The sequence below is a fragment of the Micromys minutus genome (genome assembly GCF_963924665.1).
Source record: "Micromys minutus genome assembly, chromosome: 6".
NCBI classification, from domain to species: Eukaryota; Metazoa; Chordata; class Mammalia; order Rodentia; family Muridae; genus Micromys; species Micromys minutus.
In genome coordinates, this window is record NC_137975.1 from 48,820,313 (window position 1) to 48,848,291 (window position 27,979).

A 27,979-nucleotide genomic window follows, 5' to 3' on the forward strand; every position below is an offset into this window, starting at 1 on the left:
AAGTACAGCAAGACAGCAACTCCCCAGTTCTGTGGGACACTCATGGACCATTCCCAGCCAGCACCATTCCCGGGGAGGTTTTACATACAGACACCGACGGGTACATACACGGTGGCATTCTGGCAGAACAGGCTATGCTCAAGGAAGCAAGGATATGCCAATGAGCTGCTCACCATCTCTGAAACTTCTTTTCATTGCAGGGTTGAGTCCTACAAGGCTTTTTCTTGTTTTTAAGATGCGAGTAGTTGAAACCTAACAGGAATTTGGGGAAGATTCTACTTATTAAATCTAATTTCTCTTTACGTATTACTCAAGTTACTCTCCACCCTCTGAAACCTTACCATGCAGAGATTCGGGGACCTCGGTGCTCCCCTTTATGAACAGGAGAGGAAATCCCTGTGCACTTCCAGAGTCTCATTCCTTCCCTGCATCAGCAGCACCTAATATTGTGTGTGAGAGGCAAATGGTCAGGAGACCCTTAGTCTGCACACGCACAAGAGCCATAGACATTCCAGAATATGCCACAGTTTGGCAAGCCCTACATGTATATCAGGCTCATAAGTATGTGTGTGGTATGGTGGTGGTGGTGGATGTGGTATGTGTGTGTGTTCACATGGGTTTGGTTGCAGGTGTCTGTACAGGTATGAAGTGCTTGTGTGAAGGCCAGAGGTTTACATCAGATGTTGTTGTGGTGGTTGTTTTGCTTTGTTTTTTTTTTTTTTTTTTTTTTTTTTTTTATTGATCTCCACTTTATTTTCTGAGGTAGGGTTCATTGTGAATCTTGAGCTCACTGATTGGTTGGTGAAGCAAGCCAAGTTGCTTTGAGGTTCCTGTCTCCACCCCAAGATCCTAGGTGGGTTTGCACAAGTGCCTGATCCACTGAGCTGTCTCTCAGCCCCTGACCTGGTGTACATTCTGTGGGACAGTGGTGAACATTCAGTATGTCACTGCGCAGTGTGAATTGTGACCTAGCAAAGGGGCAAATATTTGTGGAATAAATGGAACTCACTGGGCCCTACCTGAAAAAGATGTTTATTACCTTAATTCTCTTCTTTACATGGAAAAAAAAACACCCCCTTTGGAGAATTTGTTGGAGAATTTGGAATGTCAAACCTTAAAGACGTCATGAACACACTGAAAGAATTAATATAAAGAGAGAAGAGGGAAACTTACATATTTGAAGCCAGCCTTGTCAAGCTTCCCATGTTTAGCAGAAGCCAGCCAGTGGCCTTCTTGTCCCCCTGCAGCTTCACAGCCCCAAGGTGGAAAGTCACAAGTGCCCAGCGCAGCGTAATTAATTATCTTTGTTGTTGAGAACGGATGTGTATCGGGTGTCAACAAATGCCTTCCCTGCCTGTCTGGTGGAGCTATTTATCAAATCTACATTTTATGTGGCACAAAGTAAAAAACAAATGTGAAACTTCTTACACCCAGCTTAGTCTGTTTAACAAGTGAAACAGAGATGTAACTTATTTAGAAGAAGGTAAATTATGCGCGGCAGTTCGCAGAAGGTTAAGGCAAAGGCAAATGTAAAACATTTCAAAAGTGTCTACGCCAGCTTCTAAGACCACGTTCTTCAAACTGCTAATTAATGTGAAGTTGGGTTCATATATTGAGATGTTTAATCAATTGGCAGATTGTCGTCAATAAATATGTGTCTTGAGTGGTTTGTAATGGACAGGATAATGAAGTACCCTCTAACTGCCAGGGCTATTGGGAATAATCTCTCTCCCTTCCGGGCTCTCTGCCACGCGTGATCCATCTCCTTCGGCTTCAGACAAGATGCCCTTCACTACGGTTTCCCTTACTTCTGGGTGGAAGATCCAGAGAGGCAGAAAGTAAATTCCATTTTCCTGCCAGCAGTTTATCAAGCAACATGAGGCAGAAAGGAAAGTTACCGATCGTATTGGTGATATTAATAGCAGTTGTGTTTCTTGAGCAGTTGCTATGTGCAGCTCTGTGCTCAGTACTGTGACTCTGTCTCTTCCCTGAACCTTCCCAGCATCCCTCAGAAAAAGGCCACTGCCCTTCAACCTTTAAGATTCCCTTCTGTCAGAAATACCTTGGCCTTGGCTCTCTTGCCCTGACACAGTTTACATAGATTATATGCCTGACTCCCCACATTTAATGAAGGTATCATTGGATGCACTCAGTAGATAAACGTTGCTCCTGGCTACACTCAGAAATTGGACAAATACATGTTTACATCAGCATAGAAATCCTGGGATCAGTCAGCTCTAACTGCAATTGTTGGGAACCTGTAGCGTGGATGACTCCGATCCTATAAGCGGACCTGCTGTCCGTCACAGGATCTTATACAAAGGCAAGCAATTCTTGGCAGAGTCCCTAGAGTGAATGAAACAAAGGCCAGCTTCACCTCAGTTTGCCCACTGTTTGCATTTCTGAATAACTAGTTTATGGGCACAAATGGGAGGAAATGCTTTGCGTTCATGTATCAGACATTTAGACTCTACTAACTTGAATTCTGATCTCCAAGCAATTAGAAGCAGGGTTTTTGTCTACATTGATATTTAGTGAGATACTGGGACATCCTGCAACCTGGAAAACATCTCCATCCCATAAATCCTTGCAAAACCATAAGCGGCTCTAGAGAGTTCTAAAAAGTCTGCAGAAAGAGTATAGCAAGCCTGTGAGACACGGTGCTCTGGCAGTTTGAACCAGAAGGGGACGCACAGGCTCGGGTTTTAAGTGCTTATTCCTCACCTGATGTGTGACAGGAACCATGAGAAGGTTGGGCTGGATGGAAGACATAGGTCACATGGAACAGGCCTTTTACGTTATGTTATGCTTGGCCCTGACTACTGGTTTGTTCTGTGTGTCCTGGTTCACACTGATGGGAATGGACCCCTCCAACCACTACTGTTGCCATGAACTGAGGTTCACTGTGCCTTTTCCACCATGATGGAGTGAAGCCCCCTGAAACCCTGAGCTCAAAGGATGCTCGGTCAGGTATTGTAGTCATGGTGACACAAACATAACACTCATGGACACCAGCAACTAAAGGAAGCTCCCGTTCCTTCTCAAAGGCACAAAGACAAAAAACAAGTAGATGCAGAATTCAGGCTAGTCCAGTCCTAACCCACCATCCCGTCCTCCTGAGTACATCAAGACACAGGCCATCATCACCTCAGTGGAACCCAGGTGATTCTGTGGGTCCTCTCAAACAACTCTGAGAAGAGCTGATTAAGGTATACCACGGGCCCATGGTTTAGGCCCTCCATCCCCGCATTTCCTGAAGATTGTGCCTTATGCTCCAACCTCTGCAGTACAATTGTGTTGAATCCCTTTACCCAAATCGGGAAGCTTGATCCTGGCCCTTTCTCTAGCCTATGAGAAGCCGAGCTCAGTTCCAAACTCATTGTGACTCCTGGTAGCTCTTTCCCTGAAGCTGAGAGCTGGAGTAGACCCTAGTGAGGAGGGATGATATCTACTAGGCAGTCACTACCCGCCTCCCCTTCATCATTACCTAAGTGAGGAAAAAAAAAAAACTATTGAACAATTAAGGTCCTTTTCATTACATTTTAACCTATTTGAGTGCACGCATGGTGTGTAACTGTATGCCACAGCCCAGATGTGGATGTCAGAGGATACTGTGCAATTAAGCCAGTTCTCTCCGTCCACTCTGTGAGTCCTGGGGAGCAAACGTCACTAGGCTTAGGGCAGGTGCCTTTACTTTGCCGTCTTGCTGACCCTAAATTGCTCACTTTTGAGAATAGAAGGCATTATCAGAAGGATAATGGTGTCGATTGCCTATGGATGCTCATTTCAGGTCCTTTTCAAAAGACACTGATAACCTCTGAGGCTCGTGCACTGACCTCGGAACTTACAGTGTGTTTTCCAGTGTCTAGGGACCCTGCCTTGCTACCTTCAATACTTTTTGGCCATGTTTGGGAAGATGGTAAGTTTGCTCTTTTGAGATTCTTCCCAGTTATAAAAGTGTGTGCCCCAGTGTTTTCAGGAGGCAAGACCTGGTGGCCCTTTTCATGAGACTATGCAAGGACAGACTTCAGGGGAGTTCAGAATTCACCCAGGGGACAGGAAGTCATCAGTATTGGTAACAGAGTCTGCTTCCTGCCTCAAACATCACTCACTTCTAGAAATGGGACAAAAGGTTTCTTTCACCTTCTCTGCGAAACTTGTACTGAAAGAGTGCAAGGGTCTACTTCTGCCCGAGTTTCCCCCAAGACTCGGCACTTGTCTTTGTTTATCATATTAATAAATACTGTGTAGCTAATGTTCCCATCTGGCAAGGCAGAGAGGAAAAAAAAAAGCAGCAAAAAATGAAGTTGCAGTCTCAGCCAACACTGATGAAGGTGATACCCGTTTGGCATGGCAGAAAGGTGGGTCTTTATTTTAGACTGCTTAATTAAGAACCGCCAAGTGACAAATATTAATTAGGGAGCCAGCTGTATCCTTCAGTTTCCTGGTATATTTCTTCTTATGAACCTGGGAAGGGAATGAGACTGAGGCTCTTTTAATCAATCAGCCTGTGAACAATTATCTGTTAAGTGTACTTTGTGTGTACAGGACCAGGCTCAGCAGACAGAGATTTATAAGCGCTGTCTTTGCCTTCAGAACCTTCACCTAATTGTGGAGTGTGCACAGAGCGCTGCTAATCCAGATGGTCAGAGCAAACCCTGAGCACTATGAGCAAGATGAAGAGAAATGTCACGTTGAAAGGACAGGAGAGTCTGATAACTTTCCTAAATAGTCATGACATTGCCTTCATCTCTGTGGACATCTATTGGGGATCTGGAATGCTCCCTCAGAGTTATAGTAATGCATCCAGGCATAAGCAATGGAAGAGTGCCTCTTTTGCCAGAGTTGAGGCTCACCCATTAGTCTGCAAAGTTGGAGTTGAGAAGAAAGAGTGTGAATCATGGGCAGAAGTTGTCCAGGTGAGAGGAACTGGCCTCTAAGGGAGCGGGGTTGAGATTCCCAGTGGGTTAAGAGCAGTAGACATCCCCAGAGCTAGATGGAAAAGAAGATAAGCCAGTGGGGCCAAGAATGGACATAGTGGAGCAGTTCCGGGATATCGGTTCAGGTCTTCAGTCTCTCCTCCGGTACTGGTGACACAGGGCACACACATAGGCATATGAATCTCACACGGAAGCATATACCACCTAGCACCCTCATCAGGGTTGGTGTTTAAGGGGGGATTCAGGGTGCTGTGCACACCTGTCCTGATCACTCATCTTGCTGATAATAAAATAGTGCCTAAAGCAAAGCACTCACTATGAGGTACCTGAAAACCCTGGCCTACCTCCTGAAGTCCTAAGCCTCTCTGGACATTGTTCTATCAAGACACATTGGATTCTAGTTTTGGGAATCCCTAGTAACTGAAGGGTATATGAAGCAATTACCTGCTCCTGCCCCCAACTCCACTTTTATGTATGCAGAGTGTTTATGATCACAAGGCTTTTCTCAAGCTGAATGAATAAATTAATGTGCAATTTTCTAGCAGTTTTATACCTGGTTGACCAGTGTGTTGAGTTGTATCTATACATTTTCAGATCTCTTAAGCCACCTCTAGCGTGCCCTGGGTCATCTCCTGCAGTGATCTGAGTCTAGAAACCTGCAGCTCTTCAAGTACCTTCACAGACTTGCCTGAGTCCCTGCATCATCTCTTGTAGAGTATAAAAGTGCTCTCATCAAAAGACTTTCAGTTCTGAGCCTAGGACAGGCTCCTGTATGAAGGCTTATCCTTTATAAACTTGGATTCATCCTGGGGAGCTGAGTTTGATACAAGTTTCTTTCCTCGACCTTGGCTGTTGTGGTTTTGGGATTTCTGTATCCATTCTCACTGAGTGCCAGCTTTCAGGCCGGTCACACCCGTGTGTAACTGCATGAACTGTCTCCAGCCTTCACTTTTAGCTTTCTAAATCTGAACTTACAAAGCTGTGATCTTCCAGACACCTGAGGGTGCACACCCGGTGCCATGGTTCTGACCTGCTTAAATGTTGCTGCAGATGAAGTGTCATTCTCAGGAGAAGCCTTGATGGCAGTTGATCTAGAGTCTTTTGTTGTGAATTGCACTTAGTGTGATTGTGGGGAGTGGCAGAGGGATGCCACAATATGCACGAGTGGACCAGAGGACAACCCATGGGAGTCAACTCTCTCCTCCCACCACCTGGGCCCTGGGGAATGGATGAGGTTGCCAAGCCCTACATCACCTTGGCAAACACTTCTTTTAATTTTAGAACTTGAAGAGCTGGAGTATTCTCATGTCACTGTCCTTAACCAAGAATTGAATGTACCCAATGGCCAACTTGGATGGCCTCTAGTGAGAGGGAACCAAGCATAGAAACACTTTTCCTCTCTTCCCCCAGGAACTCTGCATGGTGGTAAGAGTCATCTGTCCAGGGAACGGGGCTCTTTAGGTTGTGTTAAAGAGATGTCGATATGGTAATACAGGTTTCTCCACAGCTTTTCTGTCATGTGTCTCAGGAAGACATTGTAACAAGAACATGCCATTCTTGAAGCACGATTGCCTGCATACATTTCAGTTCATTGACTGAGGATCCCAGCTGAATCTGCCCTAAAATGTTAGCCACCATGGAATGCCAAGATTGTGGATACCTCTAGGTGCTTTATTCTTATTCTTAATATTTTAACTTCTCTGGCACCCTGGCAAACAGAGACAAAGAGCAGTCCACTGGAAACTAAATGTGCTGGCTGTCTGGCAGTGATAGACTCAGCCACTGCGCCCAGTTAGAGCTACAGAGTCTACTGGTACTGGTAGCCAAAGGGCTGGTGCTGGGCATGAATCCATGAGGGCTCCGTGCCTTTGTGCTGGCCAGTGATCTCCAAGCCATTGCAGTGGTGTGGTCCCCCTGGGTAATTGCAGCCTGCCTACAAGCGGTTCCAAGAACACAAGGCACAGAGGCATGTGGAAATTTTACTCTTATACCTAGTATACAACAAACTAAATGAATTGTTCATATTGGCTTTTTAAGAGGAGAGAGGGGGAAGGCAGGGAGGAAGGGAGAGAGGGAGGGAGGAAGAGGAGGAGGAGGAAGGGAGGGAAGGAGGGAGGGAGAAAGAAGAAGGATGGAGGGAAAGAGAGAAGGAGGAGGAGGAAGACAGGGAGGGAGGGAGGGAGGGAGGGAGGGAACCATTCCAGCTTTACTTTGCTGATGTGCCTTTTAGAGTTAGTGTCTTTCGAAGCAGCCAGAGTAGGGAGGCCTTTAGTATAAGCAGAGCAGTGCTTGCAAGTGTGAGCTATAGGAGAGGCAGTGATGCTTTCAGAAACATTATTCTTGGTGCTAAATTGAGCAAAGAGTTATTATTGCTGGAAAAAAATATATACCCAGTAACACATTGTTAATACTCTCATATTTAGGCCCAGAGAATTGTACTGTGAATGGAGTGGGAGGTAAATAGAGAGGAAAATGGCAAATTAAGGGGACAGATAACCTGGGTGGGGGGAGAAAAGGGAAGACCGCCTGCTGGCGTCGGCAGAGGAGAACACATAACCAGTGTCTGATGCATTTCCTTAGGAATCTGTGTGTTTGCAAATTGCTGCAGTGCATCTCAGCAGAATGGAATCCGAGTAAGGAAGAGCTGACTAGCATGAAGAGTTGGATAAATTCCCTCAGTACTCCTGAAATATAACAGAGCAAGGAACAGTATAATGAAAAATAACAGAGAGAGTAGCTAGGGGCTTAACTTATGATCAGTGTTCATTACAACAAATGACACTTTCACTGCGGAGTTACCATAAAGATTATTGACTCTTACATAATGTGGGTCCCTTCTGAATAGATTCTAGAACAGCTCAGCCTGTGAATGGGAGTGCTGGAGCAAGATGAGGGCTGAAGATGTGCCCAATCCCCTCCTCGTGTTTTCAATTAGTCCTGGCATGCTGCCCATTCAGAACCCTGGGCAGAGCCTCCTGTACAGCGGATTCCCTGAGTGCCTTTGGCACTGACTAGGGTGGTTTTGTCAAACTAAGTGAAGAGGAGCCTCAAAGAGTGACTGAACTTGTCGGGTGTTTTATTTCCAAGGACCTTCTGTGTATTCTCCACCATTTCCTATTTTCCTCAGGCATGCATAATACGTCTTTTAAAATATCTCTCTGGAAAGTAACTATGTTTTGTGTTAAAACTTGGTACAGACGAACATAAGGCATCTTTGCAATTTTGCGGTCTCGCCCAAGTTTAGAATGGACAATCCCAGATCTGAGCACAGTGTTCAGCAGCCTGGATTTTCAGTACCTGTCTAGTGTCTGCTAAGTACTCAGTACTTGGTGTTATTTCATCCTTGTGACAGCCCCACGAGATATGTACTGTTAATCTCACGCCTAATTTACAGATGGGAAAGATCTCATCTTTAAATATGTACTGTTAATCTCAAGCCTAGTTTACAAATGAGAAAGAGCTCTCAGGTTGAGTGACTTGTTCACCAACCCAGTCACCCAGTCACCAAGAATTATAGATGACTTTCCGAATAACTTCTTCAAATTTGTTCCCATACAATGCTGAACATGGAGGAAGATGTCATATCCCCTGGCCTCTTCTCTGCCAAAGATACAGTGTACTAAGTATACATAGGCTCTCAGCTTCAAACCAGATTCCCCTAGGTAATTGAATACAGTCTGTTGTGCATTTGCATGTGGAGCTAAGGGGACAGGGTCAGTTGTTAAAGTTCTTGATGCACAAGCTTGAGGAAGTGAAGACCTGATATCAGTCCTTAGCATCAACATAAAAAAACCCAGCCAGGGTAGGATGCACTTCTATCCCAGTGCTGTGGAGGTGGAGGTAGAGACAGGATTATTTCCAAGACTCATTAGCAGGGCAGCCTAGACCAATTGCTGATCCCTAGGTCCCAATGAGAACCCTATTTCAAGGAACAAGGAAAATGACTTCTGAATAACAATACCCAAGATTATTCTCTGGCCTCCCCGTGTACACACCATATCCACACAAGAATACCTGTACATGTATGCACACACACAAACACACACACAGACACACACACACACACAAACAGACACACACACACACACACACATACACACACACACACACACACACACACACACACACACACATACACACATACCTTAATAAAAAGTGACCCCATAAGAGAGCGCCCCTTGTCAGGGTTAGACAGACAGACAGACAGACAGAGAAGAAATATACTTTGGAAGTACAAGCCACCTATTGTCACAGGAATGAGGCATGGCTAATCTATAAGGTCAAGAAGTTGTTTTAATTTTCAGGTTGTTTTGGTTTCATTTTTTTATTTGAAGTTCATGGAGAAAATACTTCAAGAAATAGAAATTTAAAAAGTGGTGAGCTTTGATATGTACAGCAGATTTAATGTGTGTCTAAGATCATTTCAAAGGTTTTTTTTTTTTTTTTTTCCCGTCATGAAGTCTGACTGTGATGTCCTCTCTTTCCTCTCTTGTTCTATAGAACCGACCATCTGTTCTACAGACCCCCCCATAGGTGGAGTTGATTGTTCCAGAATGCGGATTGCCGTGTTTGTATGTTCCTTTTATGTGTGTGCTCCCTTTAAGATCTTCTGTCCCGTGCCGTCGTATTGGGGTGGGAGGAGTCTCCACACCCCCTATGCCTGGCATCTCTACCTCACACTTTTACTCCACCTCACATCCACCATCTGCACATGGACTGTTCTAACACCTTCCAGGGGTGTTTTGTGGGTGAGATTCTTCGATGAAATTCTTGAGCTTCTTGGATTCAAAAGGGCTGTTGTGACAAGCATCAGCTCTTTCCTTCCATCCACAGCCACAGTTTTCGCCTGTTGGGGGCATCAGCTACAAAGAACCAAGTCCAGAGTTAGCCCTCCTTCACACTGTTTCCCTGCATCTCCTCAACACTCCTCACTGATGCCTCGAATCTAACAGATCTTGGTGCACATCCAACCTAACTTGTAATCCTGTCGGGGTTTTATTTAGCCTTTTTTCTTCTTTAAACTGTAACTTTCTCAGAGACTCTTAATAATATAACTTCAAAGCAAAAATAGAGTATTATGTGATAAACAATCTTCAGAGTAGATCAAGGAAGGAAGTATCTTACAAACATCCTTTTGAGGATGTTTCTTCCCTTAAAACTCAAAATATGCAAATCAAGACTAGAGGAAGGTGAAATCCAAATATTCGTCTCCCTTGAGCTGTTACATCTACATTATTAATGTCTCAGTTGGTGCCTTGACCTCCAATACTTTGCCCTACTCCCAATAGATCCCCTTTGTCCACCAAGAGCTCCACTCATCCCCTGCTGCTAATGTCTTCACATTGCCCGCTAATGCTCAAAAGCTGTGATCTTAGATGGAAAAGCAACATTGACTTGCTTTGCCATATTTAAGAGATGCCAGTGACCACACCCCAGAAACACAGCTTACAAAAGGAGCCTGGCTATGCCAGAGCCAGGGCAGAAGGTACTAGTTGCCCCTTTCTGCTTTTGCATGAAGTCCCCTGGGGTAGCTGTGGATAGAGCACCATATATACTCTGTAGCCATAGACATTTTGGTTTGAATTACTGAAGTTGTTTTCTTTTGCTTCTGGTCTTGTCTTAACAAATTGGAAGTAGAGGTGATTTATCTAACCCCGTGCTGAAGGAGGAATAAAGATAACACAGCATTGTTTTTAATGTCAGGCATCATGGCACAATATAATCTAGCGCACGGTGAACCTTTGAGATGTCAGCCCTGTGAAGTTCCATCTAATGTGGCCTGGTTAAGTGAGTTTATATAACTGAAGTTCTTTGCAAGTTCCGTAGACAAAGTACGTGTTATAGGTTGGTGCTGAAGTGACCCCCACAGGCTCTGCATTGGTCTACCTGTTCCCCATGTGATGGCACAATTTTGGTAGGCTGTGAAAACTTTAGGAATCAGGCATCTTACTATTCTACCTAACCTCTCATTCCTGCCAGACCTCCTGTCCACCCTTAGGTGATACAATTCTCCATCACATATATGTCCCACCATCTTTCTTTCCATAAGATAGTTTTTGATGGCTGTTAGGTACTAGGCACAGAAACTTGGAGAATAAAATCTACGTAGACATATAATCTTATTACAGAGGCAGTGGAGGTCCACCCAGAAAATTGTCCCAACAGTGGAACACTCTTGATCATCCTAGCAATGCTACGCCTGCTTTCATTGAGTCAGCAGGCATCCATAGTGTGTCTATAACATACTATCGGGTATCAGGCATTTTTCTCTGGTAAAAAACCGGACAAGAATCAACCTAAAGGAGTAAGGACTTGTTTTGGCTCAGTTTGAGGGAACATCCCATCATTGTGGAGAAGGCTTGCCAGTGGGAGTGCATCAAAGCTGTAGTGATAGAGTCATGAGATGCTTGGTCATATCTTTGGGGATCAGGAAGCAAAGAGAGAATGGTGACACTCACCTGCCTTTGTCAGTGGTCCCTTTTTGCCCAGTCTTAGTCCCCAGCCCATGAGATGATGCTACCCACACTTAACATGGGCCCTTTCTACTCAGAAAAACCTCTCTGGACACAACTCCACACACACACACACACTAAGAGCTATCTCCTAATGAGTCTAAATCAGTCAAGAGGATGATGAGGATTGACCATGAATGCCAGGTAAAGAGGGGACTAAAGAAGACAGGCAGGCTTTTGCCTTCTAAGTTTTAATCTTCTATTTGGTATTGAATGAAGCAAGATGCAATGGTAATTATAAAAATAACGTAACAGTATTGTGATACACTGTAAAAGGGAAAGTTGTCATCAATGAAAATGTTGACCAAGAAGACCTGGCTAGAGAATTCACACTTTGAAGTATCAATAAGTAACAGTGTCAGTGCACAGCCTTACTTTGATGGTAACCCCAAGAGGAAGGGGCTATCTGATTGTAAAATCAGCCAGTGGGCTTCAGGCATGTCATGGTCTATGAACTCAACTAATGTCATTGGACACAATGTCTTTCTGTCTTTTCAGGTTTGCTTTGACTATGCCAGTTAATCTCCTAGGCAGTTCCCTGTCGCACTAGGCCAGTGCGTGGTACCAGCTGATCTGGACTCTTCTTATTTATTAAGCAAACCATAAATGGGCATTTTTTGGTCCCTCGGCCTGTTTCTCTGGCTGGCTGCCATGGATCAACTACTCATTTATCACCCAGCTAGCTTAGCCAAGGTGACAAGGCACCTTGACAGACTAAGACTGAGCTGTGAGTCATGTGACCTCCTCCCAAACCAACAGCATCCCCAGAGTTGGCTATATTCTCATCAAACTATTTAGTCTTCCCATACTTCTTTGTCTTCATCTGTCAATGATCATGGTGATGTGCCTTTCTAGGAGAGAATTTGGAAAGAACTCCAGACAGGAGGACAGTCAGAAGGTGGCAAGAGCCTGGGGTGGGATCAGGAAGAAAAGTTGTACTGCCTAATTTTAATGTCAACTTGACACAATTGGAGTCATCAGAGAAGAGGGAGCTTCTATGTGATCTAGCTGTATAGCATTTTCTTAATTCGTGATCATTTGGGGAAGTCTTTCCCACTCAGTAAAACCCACAATCAGCCCATTGTGGGCGGTGCCCCTGGGCTGGCATTCCTGGGTTCTATAAGAAAACAAGCTGAACATGCCAGGAGGAGCAAGCAGTAAGCAGCATTCCTCTGTGGCCTCTGCATCAGCTCCTGCCTCCAGGTTCCAGCCCTGCATGAGTTCCTGTCCCCACTGCTTTCAATGAGAATATGTTTTGTGGAACTCTGAAAGAAATAAACCAACCGTTTCCTCCCTAAATCTCTCTTGGTCATGGTATTTCATCACAGCAATAGTAAGAGTAACTAAGACAAGTGATTGCAGAGTATGGTGAGGTAACCAGGGGCCGGGACATGGAGACATGGGTCCACATGTACAGGGCAAGATCAGCATCAGCATTGTTCTCAGTACCTCTGCTTCACTGGAGAAGTAACATCCTTCTTGGATATGTACAGAATATAGCTCACTGGTCCCTGCTGCCTTTCTCTGGGTGTATAGAGTTCTCCCACACCCTATATTGAACTCAGTTTTTAGTTGATGACCACTGTTTTTGTGCACAGTCTCTTTCTGACTCTCTGGGTGTATTTCACAGTCAAGCTCACTAGCCTAGGGACTATGATGGAGCTATTTTGAGTGACTTGTCATGTTCCTGCTTCGATTCACTTTGTGTTGGTTTATCACTTAACGCACAAAGGACAGTCTCATTTCCCATATAATCAGGTTTTAGAGTGGCACCTCAGTATTGGTCCAACTATTGCAATCCCCATATACTTAGTAATTTTGTGTTGGCATACATGCAGTTTAAGGTGACTTATAGAATATGAACAAAATGTCACAATAGCTTGAGGAACTTTATTTTATTAGCACCTGGCTATCCGTGTTCCAAAATCCCTTTGGAAAATTACTATTTAACTTTTAAAGCCAGATTCAAGGCATTGGGTTTTCATAGTGGTGATCTTGAAGAATAATTTTGAAATGAGTAAATAGCCCTCAAATGGAGGTTCCTTGTTTCACTCTTTATGTTTATGAATTCTTTCTTTTCATTAAAAAAAAAAAGTCCCTCCTGATACAGTGTTTATCAGAGAAGGGAACTTGCCAGTGTCCTTGGCTTCTTTCCTTTCACCTCTGAGTTCAGTTTGGAAATCGCCACATTTAGCACTTTGCAGTTTAATTTAAAAGGATTACCTATTTTCTTAAATGCTTAAGCAGCGGAGCAAGTTGCAGCTATTGATTTTCCCTGCATGTATTCTGTGAAAGCTGTTTCTGCTCCTTCCCCAGGGAACATACCTCCTGACCTGCATGCTTGCTGGTGACAGCCCGGACCTCTGATACATAACCAAAGGCCTTGCCTAATATCCTCTCGACTGCTCGGGGAATTTTTATTAAGTAAAAGCATCATTAGAGTAGACAGGATGATGAAGCTTAATGAGCATCTTTTGTGCCTGGTATTGTTGCTTTTGCTCTGCCCAGAATGTACTCTTCTCCCCTCCAGTGGGGCAGAGAGTGAGGCTGGAATGTGTGCAGTTTTATCAATTCTGCCTTCTATTAACTGTTGTATTTTGGCATAATGTCACATATTTCTCAGGGCCGTTTGTCTAGATGCTGCACACACATGGATATTTGTACATTCTTTTTGCACTGTGTTGAGAACAGTGAACTCTGGGAGAAATACTGGGGAAGAGGTGAAAGACCCATGTTGCCTCTAGTGAGATTGTGTGGAAGCATCTCTCAAAAAGAAAATAATCACAGCGTTTGGAATTAATGAGACTTCTCTTAGGAACTGGAGAATAGTTGCATTTTTTTTCCCTTCAGAACTCAGCAATTTATGTGCTAAGATTCTGCCACCAATCCCTCATAGCTGCTAGATGGGATAAATAAAAATATCACGAAATGCTTATTAATAATCCAGGCTTCACACTTGGTCCACAGATTTATTTGCAGTGATGTTAAATTTAGCATTCTGCCATCAGATTACAGATTAGAAGCAAAATTACTTCTCGTTATTTGGCTGGCCATCTACTCAGGCTTTAAATTCTATTCTTTTCTTGGTCCCTATAAGGGCTTTCCATGGAAACGCCCAAAACAACAGTGGAGAGGCAGATGACACAGGCAAATGACTTCACAAGAGCATATTGCACCTCGCATATACCTGGCATTCTGAAACACAATATTTACACTGCACACAATGTGTTTCCAGTGGGCCTTGGTATATGGAATACAAAAGAAGTGAAGTTTGCATTCCCCACTCTCAAAGAGAAAACATGGTCCTCTTATTCGGAAAACAGGGCCAGGAATGATGTAGGAAACTTGATCAGGCTTCAACTTCGGAGGAATTATCTGGCTTGACCCAAGCCTGGGGTTGTAAAGCATCAGTTTTCTCACTCGGGTAAGAAGGGAGGCCGTGACTGTGAGTAATGAGTGTGTGGGAGCCACAGCGCGCCATGAGTGTGGTGTCATCAAGGTGTTCGGCTGATGCCTTGGAATAATGAGTCAGGGGCAGGAGTCACCAGGACTTAATGGTGAGAGCATAGTAAACCCCACCGCACTTCCTGGAAGTACAATGAGGCTGAAGGAAGAACAGTGAGAACCGGGGAAGCCCCAAAGTAAGGTTGAAACCTGCCTCTCAGATAGGACCCAGGCCAGCATTCTGAACAATGATGACACAGACCATCCAGAGCAGAAAAAGCAGATACCGAACAGAAAGAGAGCTGGTAAAACACTATTATCAGGCTTCAGATTGCCTTCGTGACTTCCTCCTCTTTAACATGTGCATGTGTGTATGTGTGGCTTTCCATGTGTATGGGCTAATGTATGTTTGTGTGTACATGGAGATATGCAGGGATGACATTCAGCAGAGGTTAATTTTCCTCATTACCAATGGAGACAGCTTTTCTCCTTCGAGCTCAGATCTCTGTATTTTAACCACTCTAGTTAAACTGCTTGTTCTGGGTATCAGCTGCCTTCTCTATTAAACCACTGGAATTAGTTGGGCCTCCTTTATATGGGTTCCCTCTGGATACCTGAACTTCTGGACTTATGTTTATTCAGAAAGCACTTCTTAACCACAAAGCATTTCCCTAGCCCCGACTTTTTCCCCAAATACCTTAATGAGATTGACTGTCTTCTAGATCCATGGTTTCTGATATGTTGTTAGAACTGCTTGAAGGAGGCTCTTTGAAAGCTCTTGCCTGCTTTGATTCATTCTGTAGCTGATTCTCCAGGTGGCTTGAATCCTTTCTTATAGTCAGTGGAACTATAAGAATAGATGGTCTTTCTATAGAAGACAATACAAAGAAATAAAACCAAAGACTTGGGACCTAAGAAGTCTCCAGAGAGGTATTAATGGGATTCCAGGACAGTGCTTTGTAGTCAAGAGAAAACCTCCCAGAAGGAATTGTGTGGTCTATAGATAGTGGTCTTCCTGTGACAACAACTAAAGATATGTTCACAGAAGAAAACTGTAAGATTTAACAATGCAAGAAAATTTGTGTGGGTTTTCTAAGACTGGAAGTGTTGCTATCCTGTAGAACTCATATATCAATGAGGACAAAAATCACACATCTCATAATGCTTACTAAAAGTACTGATAGCAAAACAATCTCATCCATTCGGCTGGAACTTTTTGCTATCAATCTTACCAACTAAAAGGTAGTGGTTTTCAGTTTCATGGAGTGTGCGTGGTTGCTGTACAATTGCTTCAACACCATACTTTAATAGAACTGCTTTTGAAGGTAGAGGCCTGGTGACAAGAGCAGTCTGCAGTCTTTTCCTAATGGTCACCCTGGAGATTATCCTCACAAAGCGTCTTCTTCTGGAGGCTCCAGGGAAAGCTTACTTCTCTTAGTTTTGGTCTTCCTAGATGAGGGCAAAGGACCCTTGAGTTTTTGAGTAAGGTAGTTCTTAGAGTATCCATGGGCTGATTGTGGCTTCAAAATTGACTTTGGCCTGCTCACCAGACTTCTGAGAGAAATGGCTCCTTTTTCTATCACTTTAAAGTATCCTTTGTTGATGTTTGGGGGGTTGTTGTTTGTTTGGGCGTTTGTCTTTTTCAAACTCCTTAACCATCTCCCATGTATTCTCTACAGACTTCAGATTGCTGGAGTGAGATTTTTCTAGGACACTTTCCAAAAGGCATACCTCCTTTCTCTTTTGTTTGAGCTCTTTGCCCACTAGTAACTAGGTAATCATGTCCTATTCTCTCTGTCACCACTGTCAAATTGATATGGCCAGGTGGTAGTGCCTGTTGGAGTCCTTTCCAGAATAGGAATCCAAGGGCACATGGACATAACTCAGTTTCCAGATCATACTTCTGGTGTAGCAGCGGGGATAGAGGGAAAAGGAGATGGAGATACAGAAAGAAAAAGAACCAGAAAGAGACAAAGAGACAGAAAGAAAGGGGGCTGGCTAGGTAGCCTGAGTCACGACTCTTAAAAGATATTAAAGTGGCAACAGCCATTACAGCATTCATCAGGTGCCAACATGGACAGGGTCATTTCTATATGTCTAACTCCATCTTTCCTGGAGCCCTCCAAGATTATGGAGAAATTTCATTTTCATCCTGTGGATGAGAACATCAGATTGTGGTGACTTAGTGACAGTCCCAAGGCCATATAGCACTTGAATCTGAGTGGTGTATGAACAAAGAGAGGAGTGCACATCTGGTACTCTTCTCCAAGAACCCACGATCCTGGATGCTTCAGGATGCTGCACCAAAGGAATGTGATGTCTTGGAAGTGACAAGAACTGCCCAGGGCTTAGGGACAGCTGGGTCTGCTCAGCTGCCAAAGTAGACATGAACAAGACAAGAAGGGAAGGTTGGATTTCCCTTTAGGTCCTAAAGGATTAGGATGTTCTCACCAATTGTTGATCTGTCTGTCACACTTAGCAAATGGAGGTCATCCTGGATAATAAATGGTACAGCCAAGAATGGTACCCAAGAACTTGGATCCTGAGATACATGTCATTACTGCCCTACCTCATCTCTCAGTGGGGAGAGATGCTCAGGTTAAGGCTGACTCTCATCTGCCCACATAGCTAGAGGAATTAAAGAATCACACAGGGGACAGAAGCGTCATCCAGTCCTTCAGTGACTCACTGAGGAAGTGGGGCAAATGCATTTAGCTCAGCAATGCTTGCCTTCTTCAAAGAGGATCAAAGCCTTTTTTTGGAGTGGCTAGAACATTGGCATTGATAGAAAATAGCAAGTTATTTCTCAGTGAAAACCCCTAATGAACTAAGGTAATCATGTGATTATCTTAATTTAATAACTGAGTAGAGCTCCACACCATAAGCCCTAGTTTTTAAAAGTGTTTTCTGCTTACCTCCAGTAGACTTGCTGCAGTTCCCAGCCTCCAGCTACCACTTAAGGAAAGTCACTCGCTTGCAGTTGAAGAAACTGAGGCATGGTGAAGGGTGGGTGGATGGGTGTGAAAGCTACTGATCATTTGCCCAGAGGCTACGCTGATGAAGGGTCAAAACTCAGATTGAAACATCTGCAGTGACTGCTCAGCCCTTTGTAATGACTTGCTATGAAGTCCCCAGGAAGTCCAGGCACACGCAGCATGCACCAACACAGCCGAGTACCAAAGGCTGCAATTAAAACACTGGAACATTCCTGTTCTTTCCCGAAAGGAAGGAGAGCCTTGCTGAGTGCCACATGGCTTTTGCATCTCTTTCGGAACTGACATTTCTGGGTCCCCTCCTCCCTAGGGAATGTCCTCCTTGCACATGTGGCTCACCTCATTCAGGCCATGCCAGTCAGGTCCTGGTTCGACTTGAGCGCTCCTTAATTCTCCGTTACCTCTTGTTGACATGCCTTTCCCAATACTGCAGCAGTTCTACAATTCCATGTTACATTCATTAGCCTTCTTATCGCTATGACGGAATACCTGACAGACACCATTTAAAGAAGGAAGGATTCTTTTTGTCTCTTGATTTCAGGAAATACCAATCCATGATGGTGTGAAAGGAATAGCATCAAAAGCTTGTGTTATGGCTTGGTCACATTTTGATGATAAGGAAGCAGTGTGGGTCCAGATGCTAACCCAGGCCATAATTTTGAAGGCCTCCTTCCAATGGCTTACATCTTCCAGCTAGGCCCCAGCTTAAATGTTTTTGTAGACATTCTCCTACCCTCCTCAAAACAAACAAACAAAACAGTGTTCTTGTATAAAGATCAAGTGTTCAAGCACAGCCTTTGAGGAAATTTTTCATTTAAACCAGAACACTTATGAATGAACTGTCTTGTTTCAGTTGGTTTCGATAATCAATCAAATCTAGTGTTTTGAGTTCAAGTATGTGAATTTTTTTTTCCTTTATGGAGATAAGAGGTTGTAAAAACAAAGGAAAAGCATAAGAAAGCTGTGTAAATGCCCATCCTGAGATCAGGGGTGTCCTTGTGAACACATAGAACAAAGTCAGATATTGACTGTCTGTGTGCCAGAGAGAGACCTGTGGGAGACCCTGGAGCCCCTGAACATGAAATCTGTGGCCTCCAGTAACACAGCCCCTAGGGAAGGGATTGCAGAGGCTATCTGGTAGAACAGTATGTTTCCAAATGTGCAAATTAAAGGGAGAAGAGGGGTAGACAGCTCTGCTTTGGCTCAAGATCCTTTATGTTTGTCTCTTCGAGAGATGCTGGCAAGGAAATACATAGGCACCAATACTGACAACATGGGAATTGGGTGACAGAGCTAAGATTGGACTTGTTTTGTGACCCATAAAATCCATTAGTTCCTTCTGGGTTATAGGACCCCAGGTACCCAGGCCACTCCTAAGCTAATTGCTACAGAGCTTAAGCTTATCTGCAGGCTCCCTTGTAACCTGTACAAAAGAAAATGACTGTCCCTTTTACCTGTAGAACAGTCCCTGCGCCAGCACTGACCTCCATCTCCTGTCTCCTAAGAGCTCTGAGCTCTCAGTTCTGTAAGGTCAGACCTCTCCATCACCACTGTCAGAACAACCAGTTTCTCAACTGACACTTGGAAGACTACAAAAGAGAGAGCATCATGTTACCTACTGAAACCTGGCTTGCCACCTACCAAGAGGACAATTCCATTTGCCTGGCCCTCCCCTCAGCCTGCCAGCCATAGTATTGATGCCAATCAAGAGCATCCTTGTGTTCTATGCTGTGCATAGACATACAGTGTTAGCATCAAAGGTGGGAGGAAGGGTTGGGTGTGAGAATCAGGGACAAGGCCCTTGCCTAGCATCCTGTGGCCCTGGACTCCGTCCTCCACAGTGTATAGTAAATAAAATAGTAAATGAATGTACACTCAGACAAACCTTTAAATGAATGGGTGATTCCTTCAGTAGGAATTAGAAGCAGTGGCTCCTTACACAGAGAGGCGAGTCTCTTGGCTGCCTTTGATTCCATTAGCAAATAGCAGGTGTAACTACTGGAATAAGTCCAGCGCTTTCCTCTGGGGATACTGAGGACTCGGATCTGCATAGGAGTCTCTGGAAACCACAGCTATATCCATAAGGGGAGTTAAGGCTGAGCTCTATTTATTTTAGGGTGGCTTTAATTTTGTTTAATCAGAATTACTCATAAATTATGGATTAATTACTAGCCACCGCTCAGTTAAATCCTTTCTGCGACGGATGTCATCCACTGTAATTGTGGGGCACTTTGTCAACATTTAATCAGAGGTACTTATTAATGTGGCATTGATGTGTGGTGGCCATCCCTGCACCATCAATCACACATGAGCAGCCAGCATGATCTCCAACACCATTGCTCTCTGTCACGTTAACTAGCCCCTGGGCTCTCGGGCGAGCGCTGGTGTTTACTTCTCAGGCAATGGACAGCGTCTCTCCAGTTCAGTGGATCCTTTGTTCTCGTAGACTTAAACACCCTCAAGGTTTAGAATGACACTCTGGAAGGGCTTTGTGAACGGCACCTGTTCTCACAATCCTGAAGATCCCTTCTTCCCTCACCCTACCTAGAAAGTGTAAAATACCAAGGACCTTGTCTATAGCAGAACACTGTCATATAGGGTGTATACACATACGTGCAGGTCTGTGCTTGCATGTGTAGAACTCAGTTCTTAGAGTGGATGAGGCAGAATAAATACAGTACTTCTGGGCTTGTCAAACATTTCAGGTCATTGAATATTAAAAGTTTTTCCTAAGGAAATTTAGACTAGTAAGCAAACAAAGCTTATAACTGTTGTCTCTCTCTCTCTCTTTAGCCTCTATGGCAGACACATGCAAGCGAACCCAGAACCCCCAAAGAAGAATAACGACAAATCAAAAAAGATCAGCCGGAAACCCCTCGCAGCCAAGAATAAATGAGCAGCAGACACACACGCTGGTTTCTGGCCTCCTTCCTTAACTCTTTTGGCCATCCTTGCTCTGTCCTGCAAATAAGTACAGTGTGCTGGTGCCTACTTTTTTCTTTTCCTTTTTTTTTTTTTTTTAAGAAAATTCTTTTTTTTTTTCACCTCTGGGTGCTTGAACTCAGCCTACCTTTTGCACCTTTCAGATCCTTGTGGTAGGTGGAGCGGTTTTTATAAAGACTTACATTCATTCTCATTTGTTTCCTTAAAATTGCCAAAGGCAGAAAACAAAGCCCTCATTCTCCTGCAAATTCCACAGTAGGCACGGGTTTCAGTTCCTTGAATAAACACCACCAAGCTGCCTAGTATCAAAAGAATAATTAAAATCATGTAACCACTTAAATGTCACAGTTAACACTTTTCATTCTTTCTGTTTATTCTATAACTCATTATTGTGCCTTATTAAAAATCTTCTCTCACCGCCAAGCCATTATGTTCATTTAACTTCCAAATGATTTTAATAAAATCTTGAATTTATGTCACACTTTTCTTCTTGACTAAAATAAAAAAAATAATAACCTAGTATTTGGGTGTGCACGTTTTTTACTTCTCTCCCCTCCTCTGGTTTTTTATCTCCTCTAATTGTATTGATTGTGGATGATAATTTATAGACTTTACCATGAAACAAATACATAATTAAATCAGAGTCAGTTTCCTCTCATATCAATTTGTCAGGGTTTTTTTTTTCTTCTTCTTCTTCTCCTTTGAAGACTGTTTCTATATTAGGAAGGAGAAAAACAAATCTCTAGGAGATTCTGCCAGAGGACTTTGGAAAGCAGCATTCTTTCATCGAACAAGACTGTGACTCTTGCCAGTGTCTGATATACCAGGCCTGCAAAAGAAGAGGAAGAAGAACTCAAGTGTGCCGGGAAAGAACTGTTCACATTAAAGCATTCTCCTAGGAGACGAACGCCAAAGAACTTGGACAAATGTGCACCATCTATACCATACCCGATCTGGAGACGACTTTGGCAGAGTTGATTAATGACCACTTACTAAGCATCCGCAGTGAGCAGTTTTGTGTCTCACCAGCAGAGGTGTGTGGAGGTGAAAATAAACCCAAGCACAGGCTTTACCTTGAGACCTATCAACCAAAACCAGGTAAGATGAAATGCACTCTCAGTGGGCTGTCAGAGAAGAACATTTCTCTTACCCCTGCTTTATCTGCTGTCCTCTTCCCTCTTCCCGGCTGGACCTAAGCTGCGCTCTTGAAAGCCAGAGTCAGGAACAAAAGAAAAAAATTCTTGAGCTCACTTGGTCATGAATTTATCTCAGTGGATGCTGCATTTCAAATTCTTACTTCGGATGAATGCCCTGGGAGCACATTACCAAGGTGTATGCTTGGGAAGCTCCCATACCTTCAACCTCTTTCAACCTCTATATGACATGATGTTTACAGGAACTAAGTTTGCTTCACAGTGAAGTTTTTCATTATTATTCTATAGTTTGGGAAATTGGAGGAAGAAGAGCAATGCCACCGCTACTGGTTGAAACATGTCACTAGCGATTAAATTTAGTAGCAATGTATTACTAAAAGCAGCAATATAAAACTTTTTGAGAAATCTCTTTCAAAAAGCTGACCTCTCTAACTAGGAATATGGCCAAAACATTTAAATTTCTTAGGTGATAATATCCCCAGGAAGCATAAAGATATAAAAAGTCAAGGGCTCACTAGTAATCAAAAAATACAAATCAAAACTAGGTAATGTCTAACAATGAGAAATGAGAGATGCTTTGGAGGTGGGCTTTAAGTTAAAGGAGCAATGGGAGAGGAACATTCTTACACTGCCATGGGGCATTAATTCTCACGAAGGCTGTAGCACCTGAATAATAACATAGGGAAGCCCCGGAATTATGAGCTTCTGAACAAGATTTTTCTTCCAAGGCTTTATCCTGAGGGCAGTGCCTGAGGTACAGAGAAATTATTTGACCTGAGGATTGCCTTTATACCATAGTGTCTACCCATGGTTAAATATATGGGAAAGCCAAGTGACCCAGTGAAGAATGCCAGGCTAGCCACGAGAGACTTTTATGAAGGTACAAATAATCAATGAATGAGGTTAAAGGGCAATGGGGGAATCTGATTGGACAAGATGGTTAAGTAGTAAAAAAAAATAATAAGCTATGAAAAAACTATCCTAATTTTTTTTTAATGAAGTGTTTGTAGTGTGTGCTCGCAAAACTGCTTAGAAGAGGCTGACCTTTCCTCTTGGATTGGGAACTAAGATTTTCTTTTTCTCATTTTATTTTATTAGCCTGACCCTGTGCTTTTAATTTTCTATAATGACAATGTAACTTGTAAGCAAATGACATTACATGTGTATTTTTTTCAGAATGAACGTGGTATATTATTACATATAAATTACTCCATAAAATAAGATCATGCATTTAAATTCAAAGCATAATATAAAATGTCACGTTAGCATTTTTGTTACTAAAATGGATTTCCACATCTCCTTTTAAGACTTATTATTTATGTATGTATATATGTGCAGATGCATATATCTTTGAGTGCCTACAGATGCCACAATCAGATCTCCTGGAGCTGGAACTATAGATGCATATGAATCTCCCATGGTGGGAGCTGGGCACTGAACTCTCATCCTCTGAAATAACAACAAGCACCCTTAACTAGTGAGCTGTCTCTCCAGCCCCATATCTTCATGCAGTCTGTGACTGCCTGTTACATAGACTAACAAAACAACACCATCACAGAACAAATAAAAATCAACCTTGAAATCCTGTCTGCCAACTATCCATGCCTCTCAGTCATTCAAGGTATTTTTCTGGCAAGCATTTCATTTTATAACCTAAAATTAGGTGTTAATCCTTCATATGCATGTTTTCCACACTATATACAAAATATGTTGCATGCCATGTATAGGATACATGCATATACATATACATGGGATGTGCACATTTTTATTACTTCATGTATTTATGTGATAAATATAAATATCATGTATATATATTTATATATGTGTGTGTGTGTGCATTCCCATCAATTGCATTTCAGAAGACTTCTCTGCTTTTTAGAAATGTCGCACTTATACCAAGACTGCATACAAATGCACTGGGATATTGGCTCTTATTCATGCTTCTCTGGTATGTAATAAACACTGGAATTTATTGTCATTACCATTTCCTCTCTTTTCTGTTATTTGTTGAGGGTGTCTTGTACATCAGGAATTTGACTGACATATCTTCTTTCATGTTCTGTGCTCATGATCAGTAGTAGGAAAGTTGACCTCAGAAAAATTAAAGAGTGTCCCTCAAGGTTGCACAGATAGTAAATGCAGAGGAAGGATGTAACGGAAGGAGCTTTGGCTCACAAGTGCTTGTCCTTGTGAAGCCCATATCATCCCCCCATAGGCAGTACACACTACTGCTTGGAATATCTGCTTCTGAGATCCTGAAATGTTTAACTTATCTAAGTCAAATTGGCTTAGTTTGGACCCAGCACCACATTATCTATCTATCCATATGTGTGTGTGTGTGTGTGTGTGTGTGTGTGTGTGTGTGTGTATCTTCTATGTATCCACCCTTCCTGCTTCCCAGCTACCTACCGTTCTATCTATCCATCCATCCTTTCACCCACCCACCTACCCATCCGTCTGTTGGTCAGCATTGGACCTTTGGTTTCTGGTGTCTTTTTTTCGTGTTAGTTAGATGGCAGCATGTCTCTGTTGACGAAGCAGTGCAGTAACTGAAGACCTCACTCCAGAAAACCTTTGTTCTCTTTGATCATGTAGAAGCACTGTTTCCAGTGACATCCGTTAAAGTAACCTAATATGCCAAAGGGGGTTTTTCTTCAGCTGACCCTCTGAAACTCCTAAAACATGGCAAGTGGCGTATTTGTGGGGATTAATTCCTAGCTTTGAATGGTTGGGCCACTTGGAAGGCTGTTTTTAGAGGAGATGGAGAAGAAAACATCATTTCCATTGTAGAATCCTCATCTGAAGCCTAGCCTTTTAAGCATATTAGACCGCACATATTTCTGCATAAATAAATGCTGTTTCCATTGGCTATTTCCCATGTCTTCTTCCCTCTAAGGATTTATATGGGTGTCATCAATGTAGTGGCCCTGTCTTATGGGAAGTTTAGAGGCTTTCTGAAGAATCTGATATATACAGTGTGGAGACCTGGAAACTGAGAGCAAATTAAGGTCGGTCCAAAGTGAGGTGTTATTAGAAAAAGCCTTGAACTAGAGTGGCTTGTCACCGGTCACTTAGACAATGTATCAGTTCCTCCAGTAACAATAAAGCAATGTGTAAGTTACAAATCCAATAGTACACTGATTATTGTACACAACACACACACACACACACACACACACACACTTATACTTGCAATCATCTTAAATTTTAGGCTCACAGGCCACCATCTGGAGGTCGCATCCTGACACTATTATGCCACACACTCTGAAACTCCCACATTCTGCGCACAGATGTTGTCAGCAAAACCAATTTGTTTCAGCCCAGGAAGAAAGTGTTACCATGGCTAACAGCTGCAAGTAGGGGTGGGGGAGCACAATCCATTCATAACTCCTCCAGAGTACCACCCAAAATATGCCTGCCTGAGACACTCAGCCACAGTCCTGTTGCTTGTGTGGGCTGCTTGCTGCATTTTCATCTTCACAAAAAGGCACTTGAATCTCCATACACAATGCAGCAGCAGCAAGACAGACTAAAGCTGGCTCTGCCCAAATCTGCCTTAGATCCCACATTGTCTACCCAATCTGCTGCTCCAGCTTTGATGGTGGTACGGGGTAGATTTCAGTGTCAGGAGAGTCCGTGTAAGACCTGATAGTCTGGAGCAGTCTTTGCACTGTAGGTGTGAAACCACGCGGAGATGAGAACAGAGTCTGCCGACTGGAAGAGGCTACAGAGTGAGTCACCATGGGTGTGGCTGGAGATGCATAGATGGGTGCAGGCTTTGGCTTTCCTGGATTGCATTTTACCTGCACTGCTCAGGATTGAGTATTAACCCCACCCCCTACAAGTTTCAAGTTCACCTAGCTCTTGAGAATGTGACTGTATTTGGGAATACTCTTTACATATATAATCAGGTAAGTGAAAAATAAATTCTTACTGGATTAGAACGAGCCACGGCCAATGGCTGGTATCTTTACAAGAAATCAGTGATGACACGCACACACAAAATGCCATGTGAAGTGAAGATCCTGGGCCATGGGAGCAGGGATGATAAAACCCTAAAGATGTGAATCGGCATCCTAAGCTTGAAAAGGCCAGCAAGAATCTTTCCCTAGAAACTTGAGAGGGAACGTGGCTATACTTACTGCTGGTCAGTCTTGCTTTTCTAGCACAAAATGCCCGTGAGAAAACAATTTACAAGAAAGAGTAATCTACTGTGGCTCACACTTTCACAGGTTTGTGCCTATGTTCAATTGTCTCTGTTTTTTCTGAGATGTGGGGTGTGGGGGTGCAAAACAACATGCAAAGCAAAGCTGTTCAACCTGTGGCAGTCAGGAAGAAAGATGTAGTAAAGATAAGTAGATAGATAGATAGATAGATAGATAGATAGATAGATAGATAGATAGATAGATAGATAGGCAGATAGATAGGCTAATAGATGTAAAATAGAGGATGGATGGATGGGCGAATAGATGATAGATAGAGAAGCTATAACCTCAACATACTCCTCAGTCACTTACTTCTAACTTTAACTAGGCCCCTCCTAGTTATGTTTCTATAACTTCCTGTCCTGGTTTGCTTTTCTCTTCTTATGACAAAACACCATCACCAAAAGCAACTTATGGAAGAAAGGGGTTCACTTGGCTTACTGTTATGATCTACCATTAAAAAAAATCAAGCAGAAACCAGGAACAGTGTGTACTGGGTTGTTCAGACATATTTTTTTATACAGTCCAGACCAAACTACCTAGGTATGGTCCTGGTCACAGTGAGCTGGACTCTCTTACATCTGTTAGCCATGAGCAAAATACCTCATGGGCATGGCCACAGCCCAAACTTATGTAGACAGTTCTTCAATTTGCATTTCCTCTTCCCAAGTGACTCTGTATTGTGTCACATAGACAGATAAGGAAGACACCTCCCAATAACACCATTCAATCATGAATCCATCCATGGTTAAATTAATTTCACGTGGTACTGTCTCCAATCAGTGAGTGAATATGCCAGCTGGTACCAAATTTCCAAAAATGGGTCTTTTATGGGTACACTTCTAATCCAGACTTTAAACCCAGAGAAGAAGTATCTCCTGTTTGAAATTGCCATCACGGGTACTTAGTGACCAAAGGGAATAAATACCAGCAGTTATGTGCAGCCCAAAGCAGACGGAGAAACCAGCAGTGACTGCCCTGTGCCTCAGAATAAAGTAGCAGCGTTAGATGGGTTCTATTGTGTGCAGCCAACTTCCATAGATGTCATTACCAGTCTGTATGGCTTCTGTTAGAAGCTCCTTAAACGGATGCATCACCCAGCTCCAGCTTAGGCATGTAGCTTCTCAGTCTGGCAGTTCCTCAGATAATTGGTCATTGTACTTCCTGAGGACCCACCTATACCACTCCTGGGCATATGCCCAAAAGATGCTCCAACATAAAATGACACTTTCTCCACTATGTTCAAAGCAGCCATATTTATAATAGCCAGAAGCTGGAAAGACCACAGATGTCCTTCAACAGAGGAATGGATACAGAAATTGTGGTGCATTTACACAATGGATTACTACTCCATTATTATAAACAATGACTTCATGGAATTTGTAAACAAATGGATGGAACTAGAAAATATCCTGAGGTAACCCAATCTCTCTCTCTCTTTCTCTCTCTCTCTCTCTCTCTCTCTCTCTCTCTCTCTCTCTCTCTCTCTCTCTCTCTCTCACACACACACACACACACACAAACAAACAAAAAAATCAAAAACTACATAGTATGCTCTCAGTGATAAGTGGCTATTAGCCCAAAAGCTCAGGATACCCAAGATACAATTCACAAACCACAAGAAGCTCAAGAAGAAGAAAGGCCAAAGTGTGGATGCTTCAGTCCTTCTTGGAAAGGGGAACAAAATACTCAAGTGAAAAAGTGCAGAGACAAAGTATAAAGTAGAGACTGAAGGAAAGGCCATCCAGTGCCCCACCTGGGGATCCATCCCATATACTGCCACCAAAC

General features: G+C 43.2%; 1 protein-coding gene across 1 annotated transcript in view; it reads left to right on the top strand.

The window, feature by feature from the left end:
* The window catches only part of RSU1 (Ras suppressor protein 1), a 185,934-nt gene extending 164,583 nt beyond the window's left edge, over positions 1–21,351 (top strand). Inside the window, exon 9 of the mRNA XM_080918620.1 lies at positions 20,683–21,351. Coding sequence (XP_080774746.1) covers positions 20,683–20,785 — 103 coding nt within the window. The 3' untranslated portion in view covers positions 20,786–21,351. The remainder of the gene's footprint in view (positions 1–20,682) is intronic.
* Positions 21,352–27,979: the final 6,628 nt, after the last annotated feature.